At 44.2% G+C, this 22,690-nt stretch overlaps 1 protein-coding gene across 8 annotated transcripts in view; it reads right to left on the minus strand.

Annotated features, from left to right (window-relative positions):
- LOC139409593 (HECT and RLD domain containing E3 ubiquitin protein ligase 2) overlaps nucleotides 1-22,690 on the minus strand; it is a 217,678-nt gene that overhangs the window by 131,347 nt on the left and 63,641 nt on the right. For 7 of the 8 annotated variants that reach the window (XR_011634432.1, XM_071154989.1, XM_071154985.1 and 4 more), the window contains exons 17-32: nucleotides 21,435-21,635; nucleotides 21,044-21,272; nucleotides 20,724-20,848; nucleotides 18,535-18,713; nucleotides 17,459-17,643; nucleotides 15,546-15,701; nucleotides 15,143-15,328; nucleotides 8,991-9,161; nucleotides 8,664-8,767; nucleotides 7,912-8,062; nucleotides 6,990-7,192; nucleotides 6,376-6,508; nucleotides 6,038-6,165; nucleotides 5,619-5,814; nucleotides 5,288-5,424; nucleotides 4,595-4,774 (exon numbers count right to left, since the gene is read on the minus strand). Coding sequence is in view for 7 of the 8 variants with exons in the window: in XM_071154989.1 (XP_071011090.1) it covers nucleotides 4,595-4,774; nucleotides 5,288-5,424; nucleotides 5,619-5,814; nucleotides 6,038-6,165; nucleotides 6,376-6,508; nucleotides 6,990-7,192; nucleotides 7,912-8,062; nucleotides 8,664-8,767; nucleotides 8,991-9,161; nucleotides 15,143-15,328; nucleotides 15,546-15,701; nucleotides 17,459-17,643; nucleotides 18,535-18,713; nucleotides 20,724-20,848; nucleotides 21,044-21,272; nucleotides 21,435-21,635 (2,664 nt within the window). In the remaining variant the exon portion in view is untranslated. The remainder of the gene's footprint in view (nucleotides 1-4,594; nucleotides 4,775-5,287; nucleotides 5,425-5,618; nucleotides 5,815-6,037; nucleotides 6,166-6,375; nucleotides 6,509-6,989; nucleotides 7,193-7,911; nucleotides 8,063-8,663; nucleotides 8,768-8,990; nucleotides 9,162-15,142; nucleotides 15,329-15,545; nucleotides 15,702-17,458; nucleotides 17,644-18,534; nucleotides 18,714-20,723; nucleotides 20,849-21,043; nucleotides 21,273-21,434; nucleotides 21,636-22,690) is intronic. The other variant, XM_071154987.1, reaches the window with a different exon arrangement.

Here is a 22,690-nt window from a genome sequence, read left to right on the forward strand (position 1 = left end):
TCCTGCTACCTCATTTCTTTCATAATCCTGCTACCTCATTTAATTCAGTCCTGCTACCTAATTTCATTCATAGTCCTGCTACCTCATTTCATTCATAATCCTGCTACCTCATTTCATTCATAATCCTGCTACCTCATTTCATTCAGTCCTGCTACCTCATTTCATTCATAATCCTGCTACCTCATTTCATTCATAATCCTGCTACCTCATTTCTTTCATAATCCTGCTACCTCATTTCAATCATAATCCTGCTACCTCATTTTATTCATAATCCTGCTACCTCATTTTATTCATAATCCTGCTACCTCATTTCATTCATAATCATGCTACCTCATTTTTATTCGTAATCCTGCTACCTCATTTCATTCATAATCCTGCTACCTCATTTTATTCATAATCCTGCTACCTCATTTCATTCATAATCCTGCTACCTCATTTGATTCATAATCATGCTACCTCATTTGATTCATAATCATGCTACCTCACTTTATTCATAATCCTGCTACCTCAATTCATTCATAATCCTGCTACCTCATTTCATTCATAATCCTGCTACCTCATTTAATTCAGTCCTGCTACCTCATTTCATTCATAGTCCTGCTACCTCATTTAATTCATAATCCTGCTACCTCATTTCATTCATAATCCTGCTACCTCATTTCATTCAGTCCTGCTACCTCATTTAATTCATAATCCTGCTACCTCATTTCATTCATCATCCCGCTACCTCATTTCTTTCATAATCCTGCTACCTCATTTCAATCATAATCCTGCTACCTCATTTTATTCATAATCCTGCTACCTCATTTTATTCATAATCCTGCTACCTCATTTCATTCATAATCATGCTACCTCATTTTTATTCGTAATCCTGCTACCTCATTTCATTCATAATCCTGCTACCTCATTTTATTCATAATCCTGCTACCTCATTTGATTCATAATCCTGCTACCTCATTTGATTCATAATCATGCTACCTCATTTGATTCATAATCATGCTACCTCACTTGATTCATAATCCTGCTACCTCATTTTATTCGTAATCCTGCTACCTCATTTCATTCATAATCCTGCTACCTCATTTACTTCTAAGATCACTTTAGCACCGCCCTAAAAACCCGATTCAAATTCGACACAGACCTTCAAATAGGTATGTAATGACACATTATATAAACTCTTTATAGTGTTTTAATTACATTTTAGAGGCGATAAGGTGAGAAGTCGGACAGATCGAGTGAAAAAAAAAGTCATTTTCCCACACGACAACATCAGTCCTTCTCACTATCACGCATTAGTTTCGCTTCCCCACCTGCTATTTTTAAAAAGACCCGACAGGGCTCATTGCCTTCTTGAATTATGCAGAAACGGGCAGCGTTTAGGTCATGTAATTGATTATACTGTAATAGTATTGACATTACGGTTGATCTGGAAGTATTACCTTTTTGTGGCGCTAAAATAAGGGCAATTGTACGGACCAAGGCGATGTACGAGTTTACGTTACCTCATTTCATTCATAGTCATGCTACCTCATTTCATTCATAATCCTGCTACCTCATTTCATTCATAGTCCTGCTACCTCATTTCATTCATAGTCCTGCTACCTCATTTCATTCATAATCCTGCTACCTCATTTCTTTCATAGTCCTGCTACCTCATTTCTTTCATAGTCCTGCTACCTCATTTCTTTCATAGTCCTGCTACCTCATTTCATTCATAGTCCTACTACCTCATTTCATTCATAGTCCTACTACCTCATTTCATTCATAGTCCTGCTACCTCATTTCATTCATAGTCCTGCTACCTCATTTCATTCATAATCCTGCTACCTCATTTCTTTCATAGTCCTGCTACCTCATTTCATTCATAGTCCTACTACCTCATTTCATTCATAGTCCTGCTACCTCATTTCATTCATAATCCTGCTACCTCATTTCATTCATAGTCCTGCTACCTCATTTCATTCATAGTCCTGCTACCTCATTTCATTCATAGTCCTGCTACCTCATTTCATTCATAGTCCTGCTACCTCATTTCATTCATAATCCTGCTACCTCATTTCTTTTATAGTCCTGCTACCTCATTTCTTTCATAATCCTGCTACCTCATTTAATTCAGTCCTGCTACCTAATTTCATTCATAGTCCTGCTACCTCATTTCATTCATAATCCTGCTACCTCATTTCATTCATAATCCTGCTACCTCATTTCATTCAGTCCTGCTACCTCATTTCATTCATAATCCTGCTACCTCATTTCATTCATAATCCTGCTACCTCATTTCTTTCATAATCCTGCTACCTCATTTCAATCATAATCCTGCTACCTCATTTTATTCATAATCCTGCTACCTCATTTTATTCATAATCCTGCTACCTCATTTCATTCATAATCATGCTACCTCATTTTTATTCGTAATCCTGCTACCTCATTTCATTCATAATCCTGCTACCTCATTTTATTCATAATCCTGCTACCTCATTTCATTCATAATCCTGCTACCTCATTTGATTCATAATCATGCTACCTCATTTGATTCATAATCATGCTACCTCACTTTATTCATAATCCTGCTACCTCAATTCATTCATAATCCTGCTACCTCATTTCATTCATAATCCTGCTACCTCATTTAATTCAGTCCTGCTACCTCATTTCATTCATAGTCCTGCTACCTCATTTAATTCATAATCCTGCTACCTCATTTCATTCATAATCCTGCTACCTCATTTCATTCAGTCCTGCTACCTCATTTAATTCATAATCCTGCTACCTCATTTCATTCATCATCCCGCTACCTCATTTCTTTCATAATCCTGCTACCTCATTTCAATCATAATCCTGCTACCTCATTTTATTCATAATCCTGCTACCTCATTTTATTCATAATCCTGCTACCTCATTTCATTCATAATCATGCTACCTCATTTTTATTCGTAATCCTGCTACCTCATTTCATTCATAATCCTGCTACCTCATTTTATTCATAATCCTGCTACCTCATTTGATTCATAATCCTGCTACCTCATTTGATTCATAATCATGCTACCTCATTTGATTCATAATCATGCTACCTCACTTGATTCATAATCCTGCTACCTCATTTTATTCGTAATCCTGCTACCTCATTTCATTCATAATCCTGCTACCTCATTTACTTCTAAGATCACTTTAGCACCGCCCTAAAAACCCGATTCAAATTCGACACAGACCTTCAAATAGGTATGTAATGACACATTATATAAACTCTTTATAGTGTTTTAATTACATTTTAGAGGCGATAAGGTGAGAAGTCGGACAGATCGAGTGAAAAAAAAAGTCATTTTCCCACACGACAACATCAGTCCTTCTCACTATCACGCATTAGTTTCGCTTCCCCACCTGCTATTTTTAAAAAGACCCGACAGGGCTCATTGCCTTCTTGAATTATGCAGAAACGGGCAGCGTTTAGGTCATGTAATTGATTATACTGTAATAGTATTGACATTACGGTTGATCTGGAAGTATTACCTTTTTGTGGCGCTAAAATAAGGGCAATTGTACGGACCAAGGCGATGTACGAGTTTACGTTACCTCATTTCATTCATAGTCATGCTACCTCATTTCATTCATAATCCTGCTACCTCATTTCATTCATAGTCCTGCTACCTCATTTCATTCATAGTCCTGCTACCTCATTTCATTCATAATCCTGCTACCTCATTTCTTTCATAGTCCTGCTACCTCATTTCTTTCATAGTCCTGCTACCTCATTTCTTTCATAGTCCTGCTACCTCATTTCATTCATAGTCCTACTACCTCATTTCATTCATAGTCCTACTACCTCATTTCATTCATAGTCCTGCTACCTCATTTCATTCATAGTCCTGCTACCTCATTTCATTCATAATCCTGCTACCTCATTTCTTTCATAGTCCTGCTACCTCATTTCATTCATAGTCCTACTACCTCATTTCATTCATAGTCCTGCTACCTCATTTCATTCATAATCCTGCTACCTCATTTCATTCATAGTCCTGCTACCTCATTTCATTCATAGTCCTGCTACCTCATTTCATTCATAGTCCTGCTACCTCATTTCATTCATAATCCTGCTACCTCATTTCTTTCATAGTCCTGCTACCTCATTTCATTCATAGTCCTGCTACCTCATTCCATTCATAGTCCTGCTACCTCATTTCATTCATAGTCCTGCTACCTCATTTCATTCATAATCCTGCTACCTCATTTCTTTCATAGTCCTGCTACCTCATCTTATTCACTATCCTGCTACCTCATCTTATTCACTATCCTACCTCATCATAATCACTTCTCTCCCCTTTGAACAATTGATGACAGGGATATGGATTCAATTGGACATAAATCAACATTTGATATTTGCGAAATTAGATTTGTGAGTGTAATGTCCCTTTAATATTCACCCAGAATGGTCTTCCCTGTCCCTCCACCTTCACAGGTAGACATTAATTCGCCCTACATAACCGTGTTCTTCCCCCCTGTCTGATACGGACCTACAGAAATAGAATTCTGACCGCTGGTCCACCCAGCACAAAAACAAAATGTACTTGAATGGTAATGTCCGTGTCCCATTCTGCACCTGTTTGAGAAGACACTTCCTCATCTTCTCCACGTCGAGTGGTTCCTCCTTCAGAGCGAACTCTACGATGGTCCCCATGAGGCTGGAGGTAGAGAAGACTCCCTGGACACTGTGCTTCAGCCACTTAAACTTCTGGACGTGAGCAACCGTGTTGAGGAGAGGAGCCAGCCTATCCTGCTGCTAGACAACACACAGCAATACAACTGACATGGCAGATCACACTATTCAGGATGAAGGAGAGGACTGGGATAGAGGGGCATGACTTTAGAAACAGCAGAAGGAGAGAGAGAGCGAGAGAGAGCGAGAGAGAGGAAGGAGAGAGAGAGGAAGGAGAGAGAGAGGAAAGAGAGAGAGGAAAGAGAGAGGAAAGACAGAGAGAGCAAGGAGAGAGAGAGAGAGCAAGGAGAGAGAGAGAGAGAGAGCAGAAGGAGAGAGAGCGAGAGAGAGAGCAGAAGGAGAGAGAGAGGAAAGAGAGAGAGGAAAGAGAGAGAGGAAAGACAGAGAGAGCAAGGAGAGAGAGAGAGAGAGAGCAAGGAGAGAGAGAGAGAGAGAGCAAGGAGAGAGAGAGCAAGAGAGAGAGAGAGAGAGAGAGAGAGAGAGAGAGAGAGAGAGAGCAAGGAGAGAGAGAGAGAGAGAGAGAGGAAGGAGAGAGAGAGAGACAGAGAGAGAGCAAGGAGAGAGAGAGAGAGGCACCTTGGGTGTCTTGTTGGTGGGTGGTTTTCTGTCTGTGGGGGCGGGGCTTATGGGGACACAGAGCTCCTCCTCATTGGTCCCTTCATTCTCAAGTTTCGGCTCCTCTACTACGTCTGCCGACTCAGACTTCTTAGGCACTTCAACAGCAGACATAGAAAATCAACACATTAGACACACACCATACCAGCCTAACCCTTTACATTAATGACATGGGGGAGAAACAGGCGCAGGTCTCGCTCCAAGTAAAACAAATGATTGATGTTTTGGTCATCTCCGCCATCACAATGACACAACGAGTGCCATTAATAACCCTTCTGAGGCCAGTAACTACCTCTCTTCTTCCTGCAGTCTCTGATGAGCTTCTGTGTGATCCTCTTCCAGCGCGGCTGGGCGCTGAGCAGCTTCAGCTTGGACACGATGGAGAGGTCGCTGCTCACGGCAGGACGCAGCTCGTTGAACAGGAAGCGCAGCCTCTCGATGACAGGAGCACAGACCTCCTTATAACTACGACCCTGCTCCTGGTGGGTCTGGAACAACGAGGAGAGAGAGAAAGACACTGTAATCTACCCCCAAATACCAAACCCAGGACCTACAATCACTAGCCTGGTCCCAGATCTGTTACTGCTGTAAAGGCAACTTCTATGATAAGAGTTGGCTATACAGCACAAACAGACCTGGGACCAGGCTACAGAATAACATGGAATGACTTTTTCTATTTAGGATGAAATGATAGGCAGGTATGAAGTACACCTTGATTAAAGAACACTTAGCCTGGTACACCATGCGACACACGTCAATCACAGATCTGGGCAGGGACCTCTGCTTCCCCTGCTCCACGCCCAAGGCACATTGGTTGACGAGGGAAAGGGCGATGTGACCTATGAGAGGGCCAGACGCTGCCGTCAATCACCCAGTGACCAATCAAATCACTTGATAAACTAGAGAACTTCTAAAAAGCCCTCTGTTACGACATAGACAGTATGACCCCTACCCTCTGTATGACCCCTACCCCCCTGTTACTGCACACACACACACACAACACACACCAGTAACTAACACACAAAGTAACAGTGTGGTTGCTAGGTTACCGAGGTCCTGGTGTTTGAGCAGGCAGCAGAGAAGCAGACGGCCTACTTCCTCCACAGGGTGCTCCAGGGGGAAGGTGATGGGCGTGATGAGGTGGTACTGTTTACAGCACCGCTCCATTTGGCACAGGAAGTCCTGCAACAGAAAAACACCAAGACGCTGTAGGTAGACAGGTGGCACGCACACACACACACACACACACGGGACTGTCCGGCTCCAATTACATGGAAACATAAGATAGGGTGTAACCAGTGTTTCAGATAGCTACGGATAAATTACATATATTAAATATAGTCACAGCTCAAAATACCAATTTGAAATGTAGGACTATTACCCTAAACCTGCCTTCCTCGGCCCCTAACCCCTCGGCCCCTAACCCCATGGCCCCTAACCCCTCGGCCCCTAACCCATCGGCCCCTAACCCCATGGCCCCTAACCCATCGGCCCCTAACCCATCGGACCCTAACCCATCGCACCCTAACCCATCGGACCCTAACCCATCGGACCCTAACCTCTAACCCCTGGCCCCTAACCCATCGGCCCCTAACCCCCTAACCCCATGGCCCCTAACCCCTCGGCCCCTAACCCCTCGGCCCCTAACCCCTCGGCCCCTAACCTTCACAGTGTGGTCCTGAGTGGTGTTGTCAGCGATAGCCTGTAAGAAGGGCTGGGCATGGTCGCTGAGGGTGAGCCAGCGGGAGTACATCTTATCTGGTGTTCCCGGCAACCAGCAGTGGTCCTCATCCTTCTCCTCGTTGTAGTTGTAGTGGATCTGACTGGTCTGCAGACCACCTTGGAAGATGGATGACTGAAGCCATTCTGATGAGAGAGAGAGATAACGTGCTGGTTACGATCAGATGGATCAATCTCAAACAGCATGACAGATTAAGCCTCGATTTAAAAATCGCTCAATCTGTTTCTAGGAAAGCAGCCCTGTGAGTTCAACAACACAATCTGAAACCTGTCTACCAAGTTCCATCAAAAATATGATGATGCACTGACTGATGTACTGACTAGCACATTATCTCCATGACAACAGGTCAGGGTTACTGACTAGCACATTATCTCCATGACAACAGGTCAGGGTTACTGACTAGCACATTATCTCCATGACAACAGGTCAGGGTCACTGACTAGCACATTATCTACATGGCAACAGGTCAGGGTTACTGACTAGCACATTATCTCCATGACAACAGGTCAGGGTTACTGACTAGCACATTATCTCCATGACAACAGGTCAGGGTCACTGACTAGCACATTATCTCCATGACAACAGGTCAGGGTCACTGACTAGCACATTATCTCCATGACAACAGGTCAGGGTTACTGACTAGCACATTATCTCCATGACAACAGGTCAGGGTTACTGACTAACACATTATCTCCATGACAACAGGTCAGGGTTACTGACTAGCACATTATCTCCATGACAACAGGTCAGAGTTACTGACTAGTACATTATCTACATGGACAACAGGTCAGGGGCAAGATCAAGGTCAGACAGGAGTTAGAGGTCAGAGGTCAGGGTTACTCACTGGCACATTCTATCTCCATGGGTGACAGGGGGGTGCTGTTGGCCAGGTAAGAGGCGTGGAGGCCCAGCAGGAGTCCCAGGTTCCTCTCTGTGTCGATGAGGGGGGAGCACAGGCTGCTCAGGTCTGGGGTGGTCACTGTCTCCTGGTTGGGCTGGAGGACACAGGAAATGGAGAGAGGACACAGGGAACAGAGAGAGGACACAGGGAACGGAGAGAGGACACAGGGAACGGAGAGAGGACACAGGGAACGGAGAGAGGACACAGGGAACGGAGAGAGGACACAGGGAACGGAGAGAGGACACAGGGAACGGAGAGAGGACACAGGGAACAGAGAGAGGACACAGGGAACAGAGAGAGGACACAGGGAACAGAGAGAGGACACAGGGAACAGAGAGAGGACACAGGGAACAGAGAGAGGACACAGGGAACAGAGAGAGGACACAGGGAACGGAGAGAGGACACAGGGAACGGAGAGAGGACACAGGGAACGGAGAGAGGACACAGGGAACGGAGAGAGGACACAGGGAACGGAGAGAGGACACAGGGAACAGAGAGGACACAGGGAACAGATATACCGTTTTTTTTAATACTGTTCTGAGACTGCACCGAGATTATTTCAATGTTCAACGCCTGTTCGGGGACTATTCTGAGACTTTTCGAAGACTATTCAAAATCTGTTCCAAGACTAATCAAAGACCAAGAACAACAGTGAGAAGTGTAACAGCTCTGAAGAAGTAAGGATGAAAACACACCTCTATGTACTGTCCAACACAGAAAGCCTGCATAGACACCCTGGTGTTCTCAAACTGCAGGGCTGCTTCCAACGCAACAACAGGGTCTTCTCCTGTAAACTGGGCTATAAAGGAGGGGACAGGTTACACCACAATACACACTGAAGAATAACTTACATCAGTCAAAATATAATGTAATCAAATAAGTATAGAATGAATAGATTGGTAAAAGACAACTCTAAAACCATAACAAAATGCATGTCTGTTCTACAGTTCCAAAATAACCCAAGTCGATCACAATACCTCTACCACAATACAACAGTCAAGTGGTTCTCCACAGTTCCATACCCAGAATGCTGTTCCCAGTGAGCGACTGGGCCTGGAAGTCTTTGATGTCGTAGACTTTCCCGTCGACGACGGTCCAGAAGCCGCCATCTTTGTTGTGGTTCTCCAGGTCGGCCTTGCGGATCAGAGACATCTCCTCATTGTTCTTCGAGCTCTGCCCTGTGAAGAACGAGCCTGTCGCAGCAGACACACACTAGTCACATTCTAACTTCACATTCTATCCCACCACACACTAGTCACATTCTAACTTCACATTATATCCCACCACACACTGGTCACATTCTAACCTCACATTCTATCCCACCACACACTAGTCACATTCTAACCTCACATTCTATCCCACCACACTAGTCACATTCTAACTTCACATTCTATCCCACCACACACTAGTCACATTCTAACTTCACATTCTATCCCACCACACACTAGTCACATTCTAACTTCACATTCTATCCCACCACACACTAGTCACATTCTAACCTCACATTCTATCCCACAACACTAGTCACATTCTAACTTCACATTCTATCCCACCACACACTAGTCACATTCTAACTTCACATTATATCCCACCACACACTGGTCACATTCTAACCTCACATTCAATCCCACCACACACTAGTCACATTCTAACTTCACATTCTATCCCACCACACACTAGTCACATTCTAACTTCACATTCTATCCCACCACAAACTAGTCACATTCTAACCTCATATTCTATCCCACCACACACTGGTCACATTCTAACCTCACATTCTATCCCACCACACACTAGTCACATTCTAACTTCACATTCTATCCCACCACAAACTAGTCACATTCTAACTTCACATTCTATCCCACCACACACTAGTCACATTCTAACTTCACATTCTATCCCACCACACACTAGTCACATTCTAACTTCACATTCTATCCCACCACACTAGTCACATTCTAACCTCACATTCAATCCCACCACACACTAGTCGCATTCTAACCTCACATTCAATCCCACCACACACTAGTCACATTCTAACCTCACATTCTATCCCACAAAACTAGTCACATTCTAACCTCACATTCTATCCCACCACACTAGTCACATTCTAACCTCACATTCTATCCCACCACACACTAGTCACATTCTAACTTCACATTCTATCCCACCACATACTAGTCACATTCTAACCTCACATTCTATCCCACCACACACTAGTCACATTCTAACCTCACATTCTATCCCACCACACTAGTCACATTCTAACCTCACATTCAATCCCACCACACACTAGTCACATTCTAACCTCACATTCAATCCCACCACACACTAGTCACATTCTAACCTCACATTCAATCCCACCACACACTAGTCACATTCTAACCTCACATTCAATCCCACCACACACTAGTCACATTCTAACTTCACATTCTATCCCACCACACACTAGTCACATTCTAACCTCACATTCAATCCCACCACAAACTAGTCACATTCTAACCTCACATTCTATCCCACCACAAACTAGTCACATTCTAACTTCACATTCTATCCCACCACACACTAGTCACATTCTAACCTCACATTCAATCCCACCACACTAGTCACATTCTAACCTCACATTCTATCCCACCACACACTAGTCACATTCTAACTTCACATTCTATCCCACCACACACTAGTCACATTCTAACCTCACATTCTATCCCACCACACACTAGTCACATTCTAACCTCACATTCTATCCCACCACACTAGTCACATTCTAACTTCACATTCTATCCCACCACACTAGTCACATTCTAACCTCACATTCTATCCCACCACACACTAGTCACATTCTAACTTCACATTCTATCCCACCACACACTAGTCACATTCTAACCTCACATTCTATCCCACCACACACTAGTCACATTCTAACTTCACATTCTATCCCACCACACACTGGTCACATTCTAACTTCACATTCTATCCCACCACACACTAGTCACATTCTAACTTCACATTCTATCCCACCACACACTAGTCACATTCTAACCTCACATTCTATCCCACCACACACTAGTCACATTCTAACTTCACATTCTATCCCACCACACACTGGTCACATTCTAACTTCACATTCTATCCCACCACACACTAGTCACATTCTAACTTCACATTCTATCCCACAACACTAGTCACATTCTATCCCACAACACTAGTCACATTCTATCCCACAACACTAGTCACATTCAATCCCACCACACACTAGTCACATTCAATCCCACCACACACTAGTCACATTCAATCCCACCACACACTAAACCGGGGAACATCAACTTGATTCAACCGCGGGCCCGATTTTTTCTTGCGCGGATGTTCGGAACACAATTACAAATAATTTGTACACTGCAAATTACCCCAAAGAAGCCCAAACAGATATCATGTTTGAATAAAATATATTAATTATAACCACAACTAACCACTAACCCAGCTCACACAACTAATTACATTCTAATCACAACTAACCACTAACCCACCTCACACAACTAATTACATTCTAACCACAACTAACCACTAACCCACCTCACACAACTAATTACATTCTAACCACAACTAACCACTAACCCACCTCACACAACTAATTACATTCTAACCACAACTAACCACTAACCCACCTCACACAACTAATTACATTCTAACCACAACTAACCACTAACCCACCTCACACAACTAATTACATTCTAACCACAACTAACCACTAACCCAGCTCACACAACTAGTTACATTCTAATCACAACTAACCACTAACCCACCTCACACAACTAGTTACATTCTAATCACAACTAACCACTAACCCACCTCACACAACTAGTTACATTCTAATCACAACTAACCACTAACCCACAACTAGTTACATTCTAATCACAACTAACCACTAACCCACAACTAGTTACATTCTAATCACAACTAACCACTAACCCAGCTCACACAACTAGTTACATTCTAATCACAACTAACCACTAACCCACAACTAGTTTCATTCTAACCACAACTAACCCCTAACCCACCTCTCACAACTAGTTACATTCTAACCACAACTAACCACTAACCCAGCTCACACAACTAGTTACATTCTAATCACAACTAACCACTAACCCACCTCACACAACTAATTACATTCTAACCACAACTAACCACTAACCCACCTCACACAACTAATTACATTCTAACCACAACTAACCACTAACCCACCTCACACAACTAATTACATTCTAACCACAACTAACCACTAACCCAGCTCACACAACTAGTTACATTCTAATCACAACTAACCACTAACCCACCTCACACAACTAGTTACATTCTAATCACAACTAACCACTAACCCAGCTCACACAACTAGTTACATTCTAATCACAACTAACCACTAACCCACAACTAGTTTCATTCTAACCACAACTAACCCCTAACCCACCTCTCACAACTAGTTACATTCTAACCACAACTAACACCTAACCCACCTCTCACAACTAGTTACATTCTAACCACAACTAACCACTAACCCACCTCACAACTAGTTACATTCTAACCACAACTAACCCCTAACCCAGCTCACACAACTAGTTACATTCTAACCACAACTAACCACTAACCCACCTCTCACAACTAGTTACATTCTAACCACAACTAACCACTAACCCACCTCTCACAACTAGTTACATTCTAATCACAACTAACCACTAACCCACCTCACACAACTAGTTACATTCTAATCACAACTAACCACTAACCCACAACTAGTTACATTCTAATCACAACTAACCACTAACCCACAACTAGTTACATTCTAATCACAACTAACCACTAACCCAGCTCACACAACTAGTTACATTCTAATCACAACTAACCACTAACCCACAACTAGTTTCATTCTAACCACAACTAACCCCTAACCCACCTCTCACAACTAGTTACATTCTAACCACAACTAACCACTAACCCAGCTCACACAACTAGTTACATTCTAATCACAACTAACCACTAACCCACCTCACACAACTAATTACATTCTAACCACAACTAACCACTAACCCACCTCACACAACTAATTACATTCTAACCACAACTAACCACTAACCCACCTCACACAACTAATTACATTCTAACCACAACTAACCACTAACCCAGCTCACACAACTAGTTACATTCTAATCACAACTAACCACTAACCCACCTCACACAACTAGTTACATTCTAATCACAACTAACCACTAACCCAGCTCACACAACTAGTTACATTCTAATCACAACTAACCACTAACCCACAACTAGTTTCATTCTAACCACAACTAACCCCTAACCCACCTCTCACAACTAGTTACATTCTAACCACAACTAACACCTAACCCACCTCTCACAACTAGTTACATTCTAACCACAACTAACCACTAACCCACCTCACAACTAGTTACATTCTAACCACAACTAACCCCTAACCCAGCTCACACAACTAGTTACATTCTAACCACAACTAACCACTAACCCACCTCTCACAACTAGTTACATTCTAACCACAACTAACCACTAACCCACCTCTCACAACTAGTTACATTCTAATCACAACTAACCTCTAACCCACAACTAGTTTCATTCTAACCACAACTAACCCCTAACCCACCTCTCACAACTAATTACATTCTAATCACAACTAACCTCTAACCCACAACTAGTTTCATTCTAACCACAACTAACCCCTAACCCACCTCTCACAACTAATTACATTCTAACCACAACACCTAACCCACCTCTCACAACTAGTTACATTCTAACCAAAACTAACCCCTAACCCACCTCTCACAACTAATTACATTCTAACCACAACTAACACCTAACCCACCTCTCACAACTAGTTACATTCTAACCACAACTAACCCCTAACCCAGCTCACACAACTAGTTACATTCTAACCACAACTAACCACTAACCCACAACTAGTTACATTCTAACCACAACTAACCTCTAACCCACCTCTCACAACTAGTTACATTCTAACCACAACTAACCCCTAACCCACCTCTCACAACTAGTTACATTCTAACCACAACTAACCTCTAACCCAGCTCACACAACGAGTCACATTCTAACCACAACTAACCCCTAACCCACCTCTCACAACTAGTTACATTCTAACCACAACTAACCACTAACAACTAGTTACATTCTAACCACAACTAACCCCTAACCCAGCTCACACAACTAGTTACATTCTAACCACAACTAACCACTAACCCACAACTAGTTACATTCTAACCACAACTAACCCCTAACCCACCTCTCACAACTAGTTACATTCTAACCACAACTAACCTCTAACCCACAGCTAGTTACATTCTAACCACAACTAACCCACCTCTCACAACTAGTTACATTCTAACCACAACTAACCTCAAACCCACAACTAGTTACATTCTAACCACAACTAACCCCTAACCCACCTCTCACAACTAGTTACATTCTAACCACAACTAACCTCTAACCCACAGCTAGTTACATTCTAACCACAACTAACCTCTAACCCAGCTCACACAACTAGATACATTCTAACCACAACTAACCTCTAACCCACAACTAGTTACATTCTAACCACAACTAACCCCTAACCCACCTCTCACAACTAGTTACATTCTAACCACAACTAACCTCTAACCCACAGCTAGTTACATTCTAACCACAACTAACCTCTAACCCAGCTCACACAACTAGTTACATTCTAACCACAACTAACACCTAACCCACCTCTCACAACTAGTTACATTCTAACCACAACTAACCCCTAACACAACTAGTTACATTCTAACCACAACTAACCCCTAACCCACCTCACACAACTAGTTACATTCTAACCACAACTAACCTCTAACCCACAACTAGTTACATTCTAACCACAACTAAACTCTAACCCACAACTAGTTACATTCTAACCACAACTAACCTCTAACCCACAACTAGTTACATTCTAACCACAACTAAACTCTAACCCAGCTCACACAACTAGTTACATTCTAACATACTGAAACGCTCCACATTTAACCTACCAAATGCTCCAGTCTAGGTTTAAATTCACCAGTCATTCCCCACTCTTCAACCCTGGTCCCCTGACCTCCCCCCCCAGGAGGCTCTGTACCCATGATGCCGGGCCAGGCCAGGTCTTCGTTGTCGTCCCTCTCGTGTCCAGGCGCCAGGTGGTTGAAGCGGTCCAGGTGCTCCAGCAGTCCAGTCAGCAGAGGGATGGAGCCGGTCTCCTGCATCAGGCCAGCGTCCATGGTCAGCAGCAACACTATGGACACCACCAGCTCAGGGAGGAGAACACCTACAGGCCAAGAGGAAAAACAGACCCTTGTTCACCTGTTACCCCGATGGGTAGAAATATAACATTCTCACATCATACCACCTCAAAAACAGGTCAGGGTTGGTCAATTCAGAAAGTAAATTGGAAGGAATTGTAATTTCAGTTTCATTCCTAAATTGATCCGAACCCTGGTCTGAGTACAGCCTGGCAGACTTAGATTAACCAGAGTACTACTAACCAGTGAGGTCACCCTCGATGACCCGAGACACTTCATTGAAGTGTCTGTGTCCGGTGAAGGCTATGCTGGTAGCCACAGGGAGGATGTCTCCAATGTGAGTACACAGTAGGGCGATGTACTTCTTCAACAGGGACCCCACACCCAGCAGCTCTGGATCTGCAAGGAAGGAAATATGGGCAATAAATATCAATAATGTGGAGGCGAAGGAAACCTACACCTGTTTAGCTCGCGGAGTAGAACACTAGAAAAATATAAAAGGAGAGCATCACTCTAGGAGCTCAGGTCATTTAATAACCTATGAACCAACGTTTGGACAGACAAGCTGTCTTCATCAGGGTATAATGATAAACACGGCGAGTCACTAGTTTATATCGGGTCAAAGGATACACACGGGTGTCTGTAATCATGGCCGGGGGAAACCTGATATCATTGGTTGACTTACAGATATTAAAAACATATAAAAACACGAATGGATAACAGCAGATTCATTAAATAGTACCCACAAACCACCAGTCTCAACGTCAACAGTGAAGAGGCGACTCTAAGGTGCTGGCCTTCTTGGCAGAGTTTGTTGAGTCTGGTGTGTTACGGGTACTATTTAATGAAGCTGCCAGTTGAGGACTTGTGAGGCGTCTGTTTCTCAAATTAGACCCTCTAATGTACCTGTCCTCTTGCTCAGTTGTGCACCGGGGCCTCCCACTCCTCTATCTATTCTGGTTAGAGACAGTTTGCGCTGTTCTGTGAAGGGAGTCGTACACAGCGTACATAGAGATCTTCAGTTTCCTGGTAATTTCTCGCATGGAATAACCTTCATTTCTTAGAACAAGAATAGACTGACGAGTTTCAGAAGAAAGTTATTTGTTTCTAACCATTTTGAGCCTGTAATCAAACCCAGAAATGCTGATGCTCCAGATACTCAACTAGTCTAAAGAAGGCCAGTTTTATTGCTTCTTTAAATCAGAACAACCATTATCAGATGTGCTAACATAAGGATTTTCTAATGATCAATTAGCCTTTTAAAATTATAAACTTGGATTAGCTAACACAGCCTGCATAATGAGGACTCACTGTATCTGTTAAACCTGCATAATGAGGACTCACTGTATCTGTTAAACCTGCATAATGAGGACTCACTGTATCTGTTAGACCTGCATAATGAGGACTCACTGTATCTGTTAAACCTGCATAATGAGGACTCACTGTATCTGTTAAACCTGCATAATGAGGACTCACTGTATCTGTTAAACCTGCATAATGAGGACTCACTGTATCTGTTAGACCTGCATAATGAGGACTCACTGTATCTGATAAACCTGCATAATGAGGACTCACTGTATCTGATAAACCTGCATAATGAGGACTCACAGACGGTTCAGCAGTAAACCTGTCCTACTGGGTCACATGGTACATCCCTTACAGACAGTTCAGCAGTAAACCTGTCCTACTGGGTCACATGGTGCATCCCTTACAGACGGTTCAGCAGTTAACCTGTCCTACTGGGTCACATGGTACATCCCTTACAGACGGTTCAGCAGTAAACCTGTCCTACTGGGTCACATGGTACATCCCTTACAGACAGTTCAGCAGTAAACCTGTCCTACTGGGTCTCACGTTGCATCTCTTACAGACGGTTCAGCAGTAAACCTGTCCTACTGGGTCACATGGTGCATCCCTTACAGACTGTTCAGCAGTAAACCTGTCCTACTGGGTCACATGGTGCATCCCTTACAGATGGTTCAGCAGTAAACCTGTCCTACTGGGTCACATGGTACATCCCTTACAAACAAACAATGTGTTTTGTCATAATTCCACTGTGATTTACATTTTGTAGGAATTTTTCTTATAGTTAAGGATACAAATTTAGTTAAAACGCTTAAAGGTTCAAACCCCAAAGGAGGACTGTGACGACTCACTGTATCCGTTGGTGTTTTCGGTGCCGTTGACCCCCAGGTAGAGTTTACTGACCAGCAGCCTCTGGAAGCGCAGCAACAGGTCGAGGGAGGCCGAGCGTTCTTTACTAACGTGCTCCGTGTCGACCCCGCTAGATATCCTCCGGGCCACGTCCTTCAGTCTAACGATGGTCTGAGAGGCCATGTTCCTGAGGGATCAAAACAATACGTTCATTCTGTACAATATTCCCCACATTTGGCGAGATGTAAAACCCCGCAAGGAGACTCCTATACGTGGGACACCCACAAAGAATACAAGGGATCGATGGAAGTGGGGTCCTTGTCAGGGTAAGCATTATTATTTATGTATTTATCCGTTATTTTACCAGGTAAGTTGACTGAGAACACATTCTCATTTGCAGCAACAACCTGGGGAATAGTTACAGGGGAGAGGAGGGGGATGAATGAGCCAATTGTAAACTGGGGATTATTAGGTGACCGTGATGGTTTGAGGGCCAGATTGGGAAGTTAGCCAGGACACCGGGGTTAACACCCCCTACTCTTACGATAAGTGCCATGGGATCTTTAATGACCTCTGAGAGTCAGGACACCCGTTTAACGTCCCATCCTAAAGACGGCACCCTACACAGTGTCCCCAATCACTGCCGACCAGAGGAAAGAGTGCCTCCTACTGGCCCTCCAACACCACTTCCAGCAGCATCTGGTCTCCCATCCAGGAACTGACCAGGACCAACGCTGCTTAGCTTCAGAAGCAAGTCAGCAGTGGTAGGCAGGGTGGTATGCTGCCGACCAGGACCAACCCTGCTTAGCTTCAGAAGCAAGCCAGCAGTGGTATGCTGGGTGGTATGCTGCCGACCAGGACCAACCCAGCTTAGCTTCAGAAGCAAGTCAGCAGTGGTATGCAGGGTGGTATGCAGGGTGGTATGCAGGGTGGTATGCAGGGTGGTATGCAGGGTGGTATGCAGGGTGGTATGCAGGGTGGTATGTAGGGTGGTATGCAGGGTGGTATGCTGCTGGTTTTTGATTCTGATCCTTCCCCAAAGATAAATGTACAGCTCAGTCCAGTGTTAACTGCCCACCTCAGTAGCTGCTGTACGAGCTGGACCAGAGGAAGGCTCTGTTTCCCAGCGGACTCGTATATCCCGGTGTTGATGAGGTCTTTGTCCAGGGTGGTGCGGCAACGCAGCATGGTGGAGGCATTGGCCTCCTGCTCATCGACCTCCTTCTCTTTCTGGGCCTCCTTCTTTGCCTCTATGTCCTAGTGGATAACGGATCATTAGAATTTAATCAACTTGGATTTGTCACCAGTATAAAAACACACAGAGACAAAAAGACATACATAAAAATGCATAGAATTTGTAAGACTGCTGTACAATTGGAGAGGAAAGAGATTTTAATGTATAACCAGGTCCAAAATGATTGGCGCCCTTTTGATAAAGTAGAATCTATTTTATAGTATTTTCTATTTTCTCATCTTTAATAAAGCCAATCATATCGGTTATCATTATTATTGGTGAATAAATTACGTGTTGCAGCAAGTAGGTATTAAATCCTCTGTGTCGGCTTGAAAGTGACAACTTTTCCATAATTGAGTCATATGTACATTTTTGTTGGCATTGCATGAACTTACTGTACAGTGCCTGATTCACACCCATTTGGTTGTGTTTACAGACAGAAATGTACATTAATTAAATTTAGATTGTGTCACTGGCCTACACACACACACACACACACACACACACACAAATACCCCATAACATCAAAGTGGAATTATGTTTTTAGACATGAAAAATGTAAAGCTGAAATGTGTTGAGTCACTAAGTATTCAACTCCTTTGTTATGGCAAGTCTACACTGGAGTTGTTACCGAGACAACATTGAAGGTTCCTGAGTGGCCCAGTTACCGTTTGGACCGGACTTGAACATGTCTGTCTAGCCATGATCAACAAACAACTTGACAGAGCTTGAACAATTAAAAAAATTAAATGTGCAAATATTGTACAATCCTGGTGTGTAAAGCTCTTAGAGACTTAACCAGGAAGACTCACATCTGTTATAACTGTCAAAGGTCATTCAAAGATTTTATTTTGTTTAGATAGTTGACAAAATATGACAATTAAATACATTTTAATCCCACTTTAATCCCACAGCTATGATGGCTGTGTTCAGAGCATTAAACACTGAGTGTGTGACCCAAATGGCTCCCTAGTCCCTATATAGTACACTACTTTAGACAAGAGCCATATTCCCTATATAGTGGTACTACTTTAGACCAGAGCCCTATTCCCTATATAGTACACTACTTTAGACGAGAGCCCTATTCCCTATATAGTACACTACTTTAGACCAGAGCCCTATTCACCTATATAGTACACTACTTTAGACCAGAGCCCTATTCCCTATATAGTGCACTACTTTAGACCAGAGCCCTATTCCCTACATAGTACACTACTTTAGACCAGAGCCCTATTCCCTATATAGTACACTACTTTAGACCAGAGCCCTATTCCCTACATAGTACACTACTTTAGACCAGAGCCCTATTCCCTATATAGTGCACTACGTTTGACCAGAGCCCTATTCCCTATATAGTACACTACTTTAGACCAGAGCCCTATTCCCTATATAGTACACTACTTTAGACTAGAGCCCTATTCCCTATATAGTACACTACTTTAGACCAGAGCCCTATTCCCTATATGGTATACTACTTTAGACCAGAGCCTTATTCCCTATATAGTGCACTACTTTAGACCAGAGCCCTATTCCCTATATAGTGCACTACTTTAGACCAGAGCCCTATTCCCTATATAGTACACTACTTTAGACCAGAGCCCTATTCCCTATATAGTACACTACTTTAGACCAGAGCCCTATTCCCTACATAGTACACTACTTTAGACCAGAGCCCTATTCCCTACATAGTACACTACTTTAGACCAGAGCCCTATTCCCTATATAGTGCACTACGTTTGACCAGAGCCCTATTCCCTATATAGTACACTAATTTAGACCAGAGCCCTATTCCCTATATGGTATACTACTTTAGACCAGAGCCCTATTCCCTATATAGTGCACTACTTTAGACCAGAGCCCTATTCCCTATATAGTACACTACTTTAGACCAGAGCCCTATTCCCTACATAGTACACTACTTTAGACCAGAGCCCTAGGGACCGTGGTGAAAAGTAGGGCACTAAATAGGGAACCATTTGGGACACAAGCCCAGGTTTCCCCTACTCAGTGACAAACAGCTGTCTGTGACCAACCTGTAGCTCAGCTGTGATGGCAGCATTGAGAGCAGACTCCAGCCCTCCGTCCGCCATCAGACTGCTGACCAACAGGTCGATCATGAAGCGACGTCCAGGACTAACGCTCATCTCGTTACCAGATGCTGAGGACAGAGAGAGAAAAACCACTGAGCAACTCAAAACACACTAAAATACTCCAGCAACAATTGTTTTCTGCTTACCCCACTAGACAATTCAAGGTTGTGGGTTTAATTCCCTCAAGGATCATACACATACCAAAACATGCACTGTACATTAAGTTGCTTCAGATAATAGTGTCTGCTAAGAGGCAAACTGACCTGTGTTGGGTAGTAGTGAGGACAGAGCCCTGGCCCTCTCCTCTGCAGTAGGGAGCAGCACTGACCAACCACTCTGTAGCACGGCCTGGGCAGCTGCCTGGACGGTGTTGAGGACTCCAGCGTTGGAGGCTAGCGTCACCACGGTCTGCTTCAGGTTGTTGAGCAGCCCGCTGCCCAGACCCAAACCCAACTCCTCAGGGTCCATCTGGTTACTGATGGCTGCATGGAGCTACAGACATAAAAACATCAGACTACACCTTCTCCAGTTTGGAGAAAAACATTTGAAACACTTTTTGGAAGACAATTTTCATAGCAGACACATCAAGTCATCCAGGACAATCTAGAAATAATCTCATATTGCGGTGTTTTAGACTGTGAAAAGCCTCCTTACCTGTAGCCTGAGCAGGTTAAGGGAGGCAACCACCATGCACTCCTTCTCCTGCGACGGGGGCCAATCAGAAGAGCCGTCCATGCCCTCGCTCACCTGCCGCAAGAGCAGATCCAGCTGCTCAAAGGTCACAGGGCACACGTCCACTACGAAGGGCACGCGCTGCCCCACAGACCACTCTGAACAGGACGACCACGCAAAGCTCTATGGACACAAGACCAGCAGAAAACAGACAGGGGTCAGTGTCAACCATTAAAACAATGGTCAGATAATAGAAGGGCCACGCGCTGCCCCACAGACCAGGAGGGCCAAGCGCTGCCCCACAGACCAGGAGGGCCACGCGCTGCCCCACAGACCAGGAGGGCCCTGCGCTGCCCCACAGACCAGGAGGGCCACGCGCTGCCCCACAGACCAGGAGGGCCACGCGCTGCCCCACAGACCAGGAGGGCCCTGCGCTGCCCCACAGACCAGGAGGGCCACGCGCTGCCCCACAGACCAGGAGAACGTGAGGAATCGAAGACAAATAAAGAAAGAGCTTATCCCTGGATCCCCAAATCAACCCCTGGCCCCAACACCCAATACACATGTGTAGACCTGAGCAGATCTCCCTGTAATCTGTGTTTTCTGCATCCTTTTATACCCCTCCTTCTCTTTAACTCTGTTCTTCAGAATCTATGGGTTCCTGCCATGCTCTGAGACGCCTACCGTATCCCTTCCCCAGACCTGAACCCACCTGCTGTCCTCTATGGGTTCCTGCCATGCTCTGAGACACCTACCGTATCCCTTCCCCAGACCTGAACCCACCTGCTGTCCTCTATGGGTTCCTGCCATGCTCTGAGACGTCTACCGTATCCCTTCCCCAGACCTGAACCCACCTGCTGTCCTCTATGGGTTCCTGCCATGCTCTGAGACACCTACCGTATCCCTTCCCCAGACCTGAACCCACCTGCTGTCCTCTATGGGTTCCTGCCATGCTCTGAGACGCCTACCGTATCCCTTCCCTAGACCTGAACCCACCTGCTGTCCTCTATGGGTTCCTGCCATGCTCTGAGACGCCTACCGTATCCCTTCCCCAGACCTGAACCCACCTGCTGTCCTCTATGGGTTCCTGCCATGCTCTGAGATGTCTACCGTATCCCTTCCCCAGACCTGAACCCACCTGCTGTCCTCTATGGGTTCCTGCCATGCTCTGAGACACCTACCGTATCCCTTCCCCAGACCTGAACCCACCTGCTGTCCTCTATGGGTTCCTGCCATGC

Source organism: Oncorhynchus clarkii, chromosome 5, assembly GCF_045791955.1.
Source record: "Oncorhynchus clarkii lewisi isolate Uvic-CL-2024 chromosome 5, UVic_Ocla_1.0, whole genome shotgun sequence".
NCBI classification, from domain to species: Eukaryota; Metazoa; Chordata; class Actinopteri; order Salmoniformes; family Salmonidae; genus Oncorhynchus; species Oncorhynchus clarkii.